We start from the raw sequence: 13,579 nt of genomic DNA on the forward strand, positions 1-13,579 counted from the left end.
TTCCTCTCCCTGCAAATAGAATATGGCATATCATAGACAGGAGACAAGATTAGCACCCTGACTGGAAATATCTATGTTCTATTCACAGAAACTGCAACTCCTTCCTTGCCTTCTCTCCCCCCCCCTTTATTTCTGCAGGTTACTTTTGTACCCTGACTTCAGCAGCTGCGGCACACCAGTCAGGGTTTCAACCTCAAGAGTAATGTTTTGCTGTCAGCAAACGAGATGTTTATTTAAGTCCTTGATGCCTAATGAGCAAGCAAGAAGAAGAACCCAATGCGTTTTCCATGAAAAATTATTTTAAACCAGAACTTGGCCGCCTGCCACAGGCTAGAAATCCATCACTGGGGACAAATCAGCACAAACAAACCTGCCTCTTGGCCTTTCCACAGCCATTAAGCAATTTGTAATTAATTAGCTTGGGGAGAAGGAGGGCTGGGGGAGACAAGGCCGCTTTGAACCAGAAAACTGCTTTCGCCACCAACTGTTGCTTGTGCCAAAAGGTCCCATCTGACAAATGATTTTAAGATGATGTTTTTTCATCCTAGATGCAGAGCCACAGAACGAATCGACTACTTTGGCCACATGCACACCACACCTTTAAAGCACTATGAGAACACTTTAGACAGTCATGGCTTCCACCAAAAAATTCTGGAAGCTGGAGTTGGTTAAATGGGTAGCCGGTAGAGAGTGACAGTTCACAGAGCGGCTTAACAATCAATCCCTCTCCCAAGGGAACTCTGGGAATTGCAGCTCTAAGGGATGAATAGGGGGATCCTAACAACTCTCAGCGCCCTCAACAGACTACAGTAAATTGGTATCATTTAAATGTGTGGTGTGGCTGTGCCCATAGTAGCATGCTTACATGCCTAAGAAAATGCTTTTTAAAATGTTGCTATGTATCCCCAACTCTGTAAGAGGAATATTTCTCTTGAGGACTCCAACCAGGCTACAAAAGGAGCCTTGTAGCCCTGTTCATGCTTTCTTTTTTGGAGAGGGGGGTGTCAGAAAGGGGAGGGGGGAAAGGAAAAAGCGACTTTTTCTCTTTCGAAAATGAGACGTTCCCCTGCTGTGCTAAACGCAGCTGAGGTGAAATACCACGGAGAGCTAACGCCAGTCAAAACAGACAACACTGAGATAGTTGGATAATAGACTTGGTATAAGGGAGCACCCCAGCATTAGAAGACTCAGGTTTGAGAGTGTCCGCCCCAAATCCTAGCATGTTATAACTACATAGCACTGCAGGCAGGGTTCTGGGGAGCTTCATCATGAAATGCCCCAGTAAAATGTAGGGAGTGATGCCTTTGAGCTCACAGCACAACTGCTCTCAACCCTAATACATTGGAACCTCGGTTTATGAACACCTCGTTTTACGAATTTTCGGTCTACGAACGCCGTGGACCCATCTGGAACGGATTAATTCACTTTCCATTGCTTTCAATGGGAAAGTTCGCTTCAGTTTATGAACACTTCAGTTTATGAACAGACTTCCGGAACCAATTACACTCATGCTTCGGGTTAAGTATGCTTCAGTTTGAGTACTCCGCAGACCCGTCTGGAACGGATTAATCCACTTTCCATTACTTTCAATGGGAAAGTTCGCCTCAGTTTATGAACGCTTCAGTTTAAGTACTCCGCGGACCGTCTGGAACAGATTAATCCACTTTCCATTACTTTCAATGGGATAGTTCGCTTCAGTTTATGAACGCTTCAGTTTATGAACAGACTTCCGGAACCAATTGTGTTCATAAACCGAGGTACCACTGTATTCCCTTTTAGGGTACTTGCTAGATCTATATCTAGTACCACTCCAGTTTCCTCCTTCCGCCCCCTCCCCCTTGCCCCAAGTGACATCTCCACATTCCTTACAGCTTGGAAGTTCACAGGTGCTTGTTGGTTTCTTCAGGTTTTTAAAAAACACCCTTCCTTCTTTCAATTTGCAAATGTGTGTAAGTTTGCAGTCCTAGGTAGTCCCCCCCCCCCCTGTTTAAAGAAACTGCTAACTTATTTTGAGCAACTCTGCTTTGCTTCCAAATTAATAGTCACTCAACCAGCACTATTAGAAGGAATGACAGCTAGGGCTTCCACACATTTGTCTAATCCTCTTTAAAAACCATCCAAGCCAAATTGGCAACACTACCATTAAGTTAATTTCATGCTGGGTAAAGAGGTAAAAGCATGCCTAGGATGAGAAGGCGCTCTAGACGACCCAATCTTTTTTACTCTTTTTTATTTTCAGCACAGATCAAGAGACACATATTTGACTGGAGTACGGAGTTTCTAAAAGAGGATGAAAAGTGTCCAAGGGTGCAATCATGTGAACAATTGGAAGTAAATGCAATTGAATTTTGTTACTTTTTCCGAGTAAAAGTATATGAGGTTACAAATGTCTCTGTTGAATTTTCAAATAACAGCACAAATACAGATATCCAGATTATTTGAATGTCCCTTGGACTGTTTGGTTAATGGACAACATCAAAAGCTGTAACTAGGGTAGAGGTTTCGAAATTAATATTCCTACAGTGTATTTTGACTCTTGGGAGCAACCTGATCATTCAGCTGCGCTTAAAATGGACTTCTTCCTCTTAAGCATTTTGTGAGAGCCTGGAATACAGAGGGAAGCCATTGCATAACAACCACCATGCAGCAAAGTCATCAAAGGCTAACAAGGGTAACGGGAGATTTATTTCCACATTCAAAGCTCTATATTCCATGCTCATCAAGTCCTCAAGCCAATTCTAGTCCTTGCCCAAGAGGGTTCAGCTACGGTGAAACAGGGTCTCCTTACACCAACTGCACATCAATTTAGACACAAGAGGATGGGGGGGGGGGTGAAATGCTGTGAAGGATTTCTACCTGCAAGTAAACCCTGTGTCAGAATATACAGATCACAGAGAGCATTAGGCTCTGCCTAGAAGCAAATATAGGTGCGCAGGTATATTTATAAGGAGAAGAGGAAGAGATCACAGATGACCTCTAGGATCTGTCCCAACTTTGTCTGTCACACCAAACAGCTGGTCTCCTCCTGCCAGCTATCCTTCTCCCCTCCAGGCATCTGTTGCTATTAATGCCTGGTACTGAAAACCTGCCACTTCCCTGGATAGCAGCAAAGCGTCATAACAAAGATATTGCAGACACAGAAAACCCCAGCTCACTCGTTTAGCTTCTAAAGGCAACGAAATGTGATGTCCCAACACACAAAGCGGTCTCTGAATGAGAGCTGGCAATATAATTATCCTATTAAAAGCAAGCAAACAAACCAAACAAGCAGGGTCCTCACAGCTTTGCTATCTTTTTCGTTTTTTTGTTTAAAAAAATCCTACCCATTAATCCTACCTAATTCATTTAAAATTATAGTCCAACTAAATATATATATATATATATAGTGCACATTTAGAGAGATCCAATATGGTACAGTTGTTGGACAAATTCCCTACTCATCCATGAAGATCATTGGGTGACCATGGGCCAACTTCTGTCTCTCAGCCTAACATACCTGACAAGATTGTTCTGAGGATAACCGGGGGGGGGGGGTGTCATACATGCCATTTTCAGCAAAAGTGGGATAGAGAGACAGGCTGATAGATATCAACAGATGGATGAAGCCAAAACAGACCATCTAAGTTATCTAATCTAAGCAACTGAAGGGAAGAAGTTCAAATGTCAACGCTCTACCCATCAGAACAGGGGCAGCACCTGAAGGCCCCTGGATGCCAACCCAGAGAAGAAGGCAGTGTGTTACTGACTCCTTATCTTAAAAGTATATGGGTTCCCTAAGAATTAGGCCTGGGTGGTGTCTCAATACAACGTCCAGAAACAGTTTGAGGGCCAGATCACGATGGCGTTTGCCAGCGCCTTAGCTTCCTTCTCCGACCAAGTGGGTGGGCCTTCTTCTTCCTCCCTGTGCTGAGCGCTGGATTCAAGTTACAAGAAAGGAGATTTTGACTAAACATCAGGAAGAACTTTCTGACATTAAGAGCTGTTTGACAGTGGAACAGTCGTCCTTGGGAGGTGGTGGACTCTCCTTCACTGGAGGTTTTTAAACAGAGGTTGGAGCTGTCATGGATGCTTTAGCTGACATTCCTGCATTGCAGAGGTTGGACCAGATGACTATTGGGGTCCCTTCCAACTCTACAATTCTATTAAAGGGTCTTGGGTAAGCTATTCTCTCTTATGGAAGGCTAATTTTTTGGGGACTACCTTATAGGGTTGTTTTAAATATAGAATTACTGTAACTAATTACATTTATATCCCATTTTTTCCCAAGCAGCTCAAGATGGCATGCATGGTTCTACTGAGATGTATGTATGTATGTATGTATGTATGTATGTATGTATGTATGTATGTATAAAAGACACGTTGAATGTTCAGAGCTCTCTATAAAAGCTAGGTGTTGCTATTATTTTCAGATAGCATTAAGGAGTTTGTGACTATAGGACATGTAACCAGTATTAGTCCAAGGGAAGCGTGGGGAACCTGTGGCTCCTCCAGATGTTGTTGGACTACAACTCCCATCATCCCTGACCACTGGCCATGACTGGTTTAAGGCTCTTATCCTTGATTAATTCTGATGATGAGAGTGCCCCACCCTGTTCGCTTTTACATACGCAAACCATTATACACCAAATGCATACATCAAAGGACCTTGGGCAATCCTTGGGGCAACGGGAAGAGAACTGAAGTCCCTTTACCTTCAAGTCAGTCACTGTTGGGTTTTTCTCTTCAAGAAAAAGCTCCCCAATCTGTTCGTCTAAGTTTGCAACACATTCAACCAGTTCCTGGCGGCGATCGGTAGACTCTGCTCTGTACTCAGGGGGGATGTCGTCATATTTAACCGTTTGGCTACAGAAGCAGAGAAAGCAAGCAGACCATCAGAAGCCACCCAACTAGAAATGTTAGAAATTTGGCATGCTCCTGTCTATCAATTTATGCCGCTCTCACAAGTGACACATTTTCAGTTCTTTATACACCTGCAAATATAGCGACAAAGCTCTGCTAGCAATAATACACATTTGATTTAAAATTGGACCCCTTGTACCTTCTGTCTAATAATAATCACATAGGCTATAATCCTATGTGTCTTTAAAATTGTGGGGTGTAAACCAGGATTGACACCATAAGGATACAATAAAACCAAGATTGCTGGGTGTTTTTCAAATAATGGACATATTTCTCTTAATGCTCTGTTGGGATGAGCACACAATAATTTCAGGTGCACACAAAGATCCATATAAATATGACACTCTTGGATGGGTTGTTCCTGTGACAAACACTGTTCTCCTAGAAAGAGGCTCACTTAGCCATCTTACACAGAAGGAATCACAGATACATTTAACTTTTTAAAACCCATGCTGGATAAAGCAAAGTTATAGCTCCAGTTGAGCAACTGCTGTTTGAGGGTATAAATATGATCATGTTTATATTTCAATTTGTATTCAATTCTCATTCCCCTATGAAAATGTCACTCTGCCTTATGAGCAAACAAATGTGAAGACAAAACGGCCAATGAAATATTTTTCCACTCAAAAGAACCAATATTAAAGCTGAAAGGCTTCACTCGCTTTACCAGAGAGTAAGCCCCACTTTCTTCTCAACAGACAGGTGTAAATTTCTTGCTGCAGCTTCCTGCAAAGGTGCAGGATCCCTGAGTATTTTCACATACCAGAGATTCAAAAGCCAGCCTGGAGTTAACTTTTATTATATGAATTTTGTCCACCCAAGGCAAGATGTTGATTACATGGCTAAACTCCCCCACAATAAGAGCAATGCATATTTAATTGCCTGCCTGCTATCCAATTATCACCTTTCCCCTTTCACAGAATTCACACATAATGAATATGACCCAAGGGTCATTTGCTGTGCAAATCCACAGCCAAACCTATTCACCTAAAAAGCCCCGACAGCCACAGCCCTGCACAAGCTGAACCATGGTTACAGCAAACAAGGATTCCTTAATAAAACAGAGTTTACTAACTTGCTTCATACACTGTTAAGATAGGAACCCCGGGCTGCATTAGCTATGGTGCCAACATCATCTTCATTTATGGTTAAAAGCAGCCGAGAAAATTCGAATAGAGAGGCATGGTGTGGAGGATTGTGTTATAGTTACGAGATCAGGTGTGTTATGGCTATACTTATCAAAACTAATTCTTCCTCAGTAACCAAAATACTAAATTATACTTCTTATAAAACAACAACACACTACTCCCAAAGCATGATCAGATGTAAAAATGCCTCCATATTTCAAACTGCTCAGAACCCTTACCCAAAGTCACCTTCAAAGTATATAGCTTTTTCTTCAATGAGATCAATGATCCCTCTGAAATTTCCCTCCAAACCCATAGGTATCTGAATATAGGCAGCATTGTGGTTCAACTTGGATCTGTGAAGTTAAAAACAAATACCATTCTCTTAAGACAGCATTTCCAGCTCTAAAGAACTGCTTCTCCACATACAAGTCTATCTGCCCATGAACATCTGAAGGGGAGGCCCTGATAAGGCTCTAGATCAAAAGGTAAGGAAGGCCAGTTGCCATAAGAGAACTTTAGAAAAGACAGAAAATCATCTCATGATCTAGAATGCACCTTTTTGGACACACTACCTTCTGGTGGTGGCAGGATTCTGCTTGTATATGGGGACACCACAACCCACGCTGGGCCAGAAAATAAAATGTCATACAAGGAACAACATCAAAGGTCTAAGGCTCTAGTATGAGTAAGGTGGAAGGGTAAAGGTTCAGGGGGTGAGGTCTGGTACCCACTTCGTACATCTAAGCCAGCCTTTCCCTATCTGGTACCCTCCAAATGTTTTAGACCTCAATTCCCATCATCCCTGACCACTGGCAGTCCTGCCTGAGGCTGGGGGGAATTATAATCCAAAAGATTTATTAAATCTGTATACTGCCCTTCATCTGTAGATCTCAGGGCAGTTCACAGCATAAAAGTACAAGATAAAAAAACACAAAACACATAATAAAAACATGAACAATTACCACCACCAACACATTTAAAAGGGTATCGGATGTTAATCATTCAAAGGCCTGGCTGAAGAGGAATGTTTTCACCAGATGCCTAAAGCTGTATACTAAAGGTGCCAGCAGAAACTCCCTGGGAAGGTCATTCCACAAAAGAATTGGAGGTCACCAGGGTGGGGAAAGCTGATGTAAACTATTAAAGAATTCAGTTAGCAAGGATCCTTCAGCCCATTTCATATGTGACATTCCATGTTGACCATGTTACCCACTTAACCTTTAAGAAGAATGGCAGCCCAGAACAATACACTGAAGACACACATCTTTTGACAATGTTTCTAGAAAGATTTTCCATCTTCCTCTCTGATATGGGGAGGAATTCTAACTGAGATGTTCATACCGAAGTTGTTGGACGGCTCTGTCTGGACTTGCACCCATTCGATCCAGTTTGTTGATGAAGGACAAAAATGGGACATTATACCGCTTCATTTGCCTATTCACTGTCATTGTCTGGCACTGAACCCCTCCGACAGCACACAGCACCAGGACGGCTCCATCAAGAACTCTCAATGATCTCTCTACCTCAATAGTAAAATCAACGTGTCCTGAAAGGGAAGTAAAAAGATCCAGGAATTTTAAGGCTTCCAACTAGCTGAGAATTGCTGCTGCATTTGGTTCCCTGTCTGGGCGTGTGGGAGCTGCAGTCAAAAACATACAGAGGGCATCAGGGGAAGGCTATGTTATGCCCTAAGGACTATCCACTATGTTCAACACAACCAGGCTATCAAGATTAGGGATTTTACAGGTCAATCGTAATAGGACTAGTTCCATGTTTCATTTCATACATTTGCTCTGAAGAACCTTACATAACAGAATTTCAGGCAGCATTTACTGAACAGGTGAAAGCAAAGCCAAATAAATCCCCTTTACACTGGGCTGTAGGGGGTGGTGGTGTTGGGGTAAGAAGACATTTCTCTTCTCTCACCTCTACCAGTTGAATCAGCCTCCTGCCAGCCATCAAACATGCTGTCAAACCAACAGGGTGTTTAAGGGCAGGAGCAAGCTGGCCCGAGATCCACTGGATCCTGAGTTGGTCTTACTGCCATCAGGCACTGACAAAGGCCACCATCACTGAGCCAACCTGGAAATGGCACACAGATCAGGCCCAACTGCCCTGCCCCACTTCCTCTGTGGCCACGGAGTGGCTGAGCTGCACCTGTGATGGTGCTCCGAAAAGCCCAGTGGGAAGGGAGTAGAGCTTAGGCCTCCAGCCTTAGAAAGCAATTTACAAAGCAGATGTCATTTTGGCTATGGATAAAAATTATACATTCTTAACAACTGGGTGTGTTGCTCATGCCAGGCATAGAAGTGCTAGAAACATATTTAGTACCCTACATGACTATTACCTGGGGTGTCAATTATATTAATGTTGGTGTCTTTCCACATGGTAAAAGTTGCTGCAGACTGAATAGTGATCCCCCGTTGTCGTTCCAACTCCATTGAATCCATGACAGCACCAACCCCATCTTTCCCTTTTACCTAAGGTGAAAGAAGACATATCAACATTTCTGCAAGTCAGTGCATTTCTGCATGTACACCTGTGTCCTCTTGTACAAGGCAAGGATCTGCTTTATTGCCCAATTGACAGATCAAAATTTAAGGTCAAATCAAACATCAGGCAAGTAGACTTCCACTTGCACAACAGGGCTTTCCCTTCCCTTCTTCCCCTCTGCAACCCCCTGTGCTCCCTCCAAATCTGCTCTTTGCTTATTCTGCTCTGGAGAGTCCCCCTCCTCTCTGATCACATTCAGAAGTACCTCGTGCATTTGTGCTATCCTTCCTGTGTAGAAAAGAATGCGCTCAGTTAATGTAGTCTTTCCAGAGTCAATGTGTGCAGAGATTCCGATGTTGCGGATCTTTTCATTGGGAATAATTCCTGAAGAGCACCATCTGCAGCTATTAAAAAACAGCTGAAACACAAAAATGGGATGGAATGTTATTGCAACGGATTACATTACACAAGACAACAGTTAAGTGCAGCACAGAAAAACTGTCAGTATTATTGCTAGGATTCATTTAACAAATGGTGTTACTTCTACAAAAGGGATTCCCCACTTTGCCCCCTGATTTTGGGGGATTGAGAGAACCCCCAGAACAGTGCACAGAAGGAGGATCATTCGGTTTGAAAGGTGATATTACACCAAGTTGCAGAGGAAGAGAGGAGCAGGGCTACTCCACCACCTTTGCTGAGGGACCAGTCGCCTTTGTCTCTCCCTCAATTATCTTTCTTAAATACCATACTTTCCAGTGTCACCTGTTTTACTTCCTGCAGTGACAAAATTAATAGCTATAGTATCTATTTAGTCTATATTTGTGCTCCCTTGTGCCCACCTAACAATACCAATTAAAATAGTAATAGCTTTCTAGCTACTATATTCTAGTAATGGTCAAAGGCCTGGAAATGATGCCTTATGAGGAACGGCTTAGGGAGCTGGGTATGTTTAGCCTGGAGAAGAGAAGGTTAAGGGGTGATATGATAACCATGTTCAAATATATAAAAGGATGTCATATAGAGGAGGGAGAAAGGTTGTTTTCTGCTGCTCCAGAGAAGCGGACACGGAGCAATGGATTCAAACTTCAAGAAAGAAGATTCCACCTAAACATTAGGAAGAACTTCCTGACAGTAAGAGCTGTTCGGCAGTGGAATTTGCTGCCAAGGAGTGTGGTGGAGTCTCCTTCTTTGGAGGTCTTTAAGCAGAGGCTTGACAGCCATCTGTCAGGAATGCTTTGATGGTGTTTCCTGCTTGGCAGGGGGTTGGACTGGATGGCCCTTGTGGTCTCTTCCAACTCTATGATTCTATGATTCTATGATTCTATGATTCTAGTAGTGTCCTAATTGTTAGAACACATGTTCATGTTTAACTTCCAACCCTTATAGTAATTGACACAATATCCTGAGTTTTAATATTCTTAAAGTTATAGTATTCTGGGCTGAATATGTATGATACTCCCAAGCTTTATGATAACTGAAACAAAATGTTTATTTTCTACAAAAACTGGGATTAGAGTATTCTGAAGTCAAGACTTCCAAAATTCATTAACAGAGTGCTATGCTAGTAACTGACTTACATCCTTCACCCATACAAGATGTAATAATTTAGTTTAATGTAAAGAAGTCAGGGCCAGATTTAGGTTTGATGAGGCCCTAAGCTACTGAAGGTAATCGGGCCCTTTATATGTCCAGCTGTCATTTGTCAACAACAAATTGTCACTGGTTTTTGTGTTGAATATATGCTATATGGTAATTTATGGACTCAAGAGGTATCTAAAGCCATTTGCCACTGTTGCTGTATGTAGGTTTTATTTTATTTGTATTTTATCTTATATTTTGGAAATGTACATCCAGTTTTTTTTCTTTAAATTTTGGGGGGCCCTCAAGAGACTGGGGCCCTAAGCTATAGCTTGGTTTAGCTTATACGTAAATCCGGCACTGAAAGAAGTGTTCAACATGGGTTGAGGAGGTTTAATAAGGCTGCAATCCTAAAACCACTTTCCTGGGTTAGGAGGAAGCCACATCAAATTCAAAATCTAAGGTCAAATCAAACATTGAATTCAATAGGACTTACTCCTGTAAGCCCTACATTAAGAATGCAAGAAAAGCCCTGCTGGATCAGGCCAAAGGCCCATCTAATCCAACACCCTGTTCTTACAGTGGCCAATCAGATGCCTATAGCAGTGGTTCCCAACAGGTGGTCCGGGGACCCCCAGGGGTCCGCGAGCTATGCCATAGGGGTCCGCAAGATGCTATTAGAATAAAAAATATATTAAATATATTTCGTATGATAACAGATTTTTGTTTTGGCCGCTTCCTGCATGAGCAGAGTCTAGCGCAAAACTAGAATTAGATAGAGGCAGTAGTTCTGCTGTATGCCGTTAGGTGGCGCTTTACAAACACTACTGTTTTGCAAAGAGGCAGTGCGCACATTCTACTAACGTTCACCTCCCCAAGATGCTTTGCGCGCGTCGGCTTCATTTGTGCGCTACTGCGCAGGTACCCTGTCTTCTCCATTCCCCTCCCTCCTCCCTGGCGCACGCTGACTCTTTGCAAAACAGTAGTGTTTGTAAACAAAGCGTTGTTTTTCGCGGAAGCTACAGTTCGCGTAGTTAAAATTGGACCGTTGGTTAAAAAGTGGTTCATTAAAACGACAAAGGCCTACAGATGAAGAGGAAGAACTGTAAAAAACGTATAAATATAAAATATAAAAAGACTCTTAATTTGGCTCTCACTTTTTAATTTTAGGATTAGGAATTAATGGGGGTCCTTGTCACAATAGCGGCTCGATGAGGGGTCCTCAAGAAAATTTTGTTGGGAACCCCTGGCCTATAGGAAATCCACAAGCAGAACTTGGGAGTGCAGCAGCGCTCTCTTCAGTCATGACTCCCAGCAATTGGTATCCAGAGGCATACAGCCTCTGGCAGTGAAGGCAGAACATGGTGAAGGCAGAGCACAGCCACCAGAGCTAGTAGCCATGGCTAGCCTTATCCTCAATGAAGTTGTCTAATCCTCTTTGAAAGCCGTCCAGGCTGATGGCCATCACCACATCCTGTGGGAGCAAACTCCATAGTTATCTGCTGTGTGAAGAACAACTTTCATTTGTCTATCCTGGGTTGTATTCTCTCAGTAGCAGTTTCCTCTGCTGTAAAGAAGTGGTTGGTCCCCCGCCCCCCAATCTTTTATAGTTTACTGTCGATTCTAATACATACCGATGTTATCTTCCAAATGCAACTTCATCGCAAGCTACCCCGAGGAATCGTTACTAATGGGCAGCCAATATAAATGTAAGGAACAAACAAACAGGCAGGTGGAATACCAAGGAGGATTTTCCCTAATGCTACAAGGACACCGTATATTAAATGTGCGTGAGTCGCACCCCCCGAGAATCCTGGGTTTGCTAAGGACCCTGGAAATTGTAGTTCTGTTAGGATGTGTGTGTGTGAAAATACAGTTCCCAGAAATGAAGCCATGTGTTTTTAAATGTACGGTGAGGATCCGCCCTACAGAAGCTTCACCTGCAGGTTTTCTGTCTGCCATTCAACTCTATTTTTTAAAGAAGCAAAATTTCGAGTACCGTCCCCACCAGGATCCTGCCCAGGCAATGTGGCTTCTCGTTCTCATATCCCACCGAAACTCTGAATGGGGTTGCTCAGCCCCCTTCGCCGCCCTCAGTACCTGTCGCCGAGGCAACGCGGAGCCCACGATCCTCCGGCACCTCAACATGACGCGCAGCGCACAGGCTTCCAGTCCCCGCCGCTGAATGTCACGCCGTCCACGACTCCGAGCCCCACTTCCTGCCTTAGCCGGCTTGCGCTTCCGGGGTAGGGCCATAGAGTTGCCCAGCGGGACACTCCGCTGCAGCGCCCCCTTTAGGGAGGAGGGAGGAACTGCTCCGAAGGGGAATCTGCTTTGGAAGGAAGGAACCTTGCTTTCCCCCCTTGCCTTGTTTGCATGAGTAGTGTCCTATTCCTACCCGTCCCCCAAATGGATTGTTTGCTGCTTTAAGCTACAGTTCGTTTGCATTCATGGGTCTCTCCTGGAGGGTGTGAAGTTACTGTTGTGGGTTAGAGGGCTGCAACGCAGACGCAGCTCGGCACACGTCGAACATGCTGTTCTTCCTTGCTGTTCTTCCTCCCAGTCAGATCCATTGCCTCTGAAAGGAGGTGGATCAGGGCCTTAAGGTACGTACCGTAGCTGTGCTCGAAGCAAAGGAACTCCAACGGCGTGAAGCTGCTGACATTTGAGATATATGTTCTTGGGACCCACGCTGTATTTGTTTTAAACAGTTAGTATTGTGTTTTTGAATTGGTGGGACCTTACAATGAAGCACAGGTCATAAATAAAAACTGCAGGTGTTGATGCAGGTATTTTCAAAAGTAAACTTTACCCAAGTGGGCACACAACGAAGCTGAGATCTGGATCTCAATTTCATTCCGAGTGATAATTCTATAGAAACCCCGATTCTAAGTGCACACACAGCTCTAAAACATAGCTGTCAACCCTCCCTTTTTTTGTGGGAAATTCCCTTATTCCAGCGCCATTTCCCGCTGCTATCCTGGATTGTTAAATATGCCGTAGACTCTCCCCGAGATAGGTGAGGCTGCTGATCCCTTACAGTATTTTCAAATCTGAAAGTTGACAGCTATGCTCTAAAAGCCCAGTGATGTGAAATAGTAGAATTACAGCGCTGTTGTGTATTTGTATTTGTGTGCTGTTACTGATGGGACGCGGGTGGAGCTGTGGTCTAAACCACTAAGCCTCTTGAGCTTACCGATCAGAAGGTCAGCGGTTCAAATCCCCGTGATGGGGTGAGCTCCCGTTGCTCTGTCCCAGCTCCTGCTAACCTAGCAGTTCGAAAGCACACCAAAAAGTGCAAGTAGATAAATAGGTACCGCTCCGGCGGAAAGGTAAACGGTGTTCCCATGTGCTGCTCTGGTTTCAGTGTTCCATTGCAACAGAAGCTGGCCGGCCACGTGACCCGGAAAAACTGTCTGCAGACAAATGCCGGTTCCCTCGGCCTGTAAAGCGAGATGAGCGCCACAACCTACCTTTTT

The 13,579-nt window shown here is 43.7% G+C and overlaps 1 protein-coding gene across 1 annotated transcript in view; it reads right to left on the bottom strand.

Moving 5' to 3' along the window:
• GFM1 (G elongation factor mitochondrial 1) overlaps nucleotides 1-12,317 on the bottom strand; it is a 39,768-nt gene extending 27,451 nt beyond the window's left edge. The window contains 6 exon segments of the mRNA XM_035132545.2: nucleotides 4,692-4,842; nucleotides 6,266-6,382; nucleotides 7,371-7,575; nucleotides 8,377-8,509; nucleotides 8,788-8,940; nucleotides 12,201-12,317. Coding sequence (XP_034988436.2) covers nucleotides 4,692-4,842; nucleotides 6,266-6,382; nucleotides 7,371-7,575; nucleotides 8,377-8,509; nucleotides 8,788-8,940; nucleotides 12,201-12,248 — 807 coding nt within the window. The 5' untranslated portion in view covers nucleotides 12,249-12,317.
• Between the last annotated feature and the right edge of the window lie 1,262 nt (nucleotides 12,318-13,579).

This window comes from Zootoca vivipara, chromosome 5 (assembly GCF_963506605.1).
Source record: "Zootoca vivipara chromosome 5, rZooViv1.1, whole genome shotgun sequence".
NCBI lineage: Eukaryota > Metazoa > Chordata > Lepidosauria > Squamata > Lacertidae > Zootoca > Zootoca vivipara.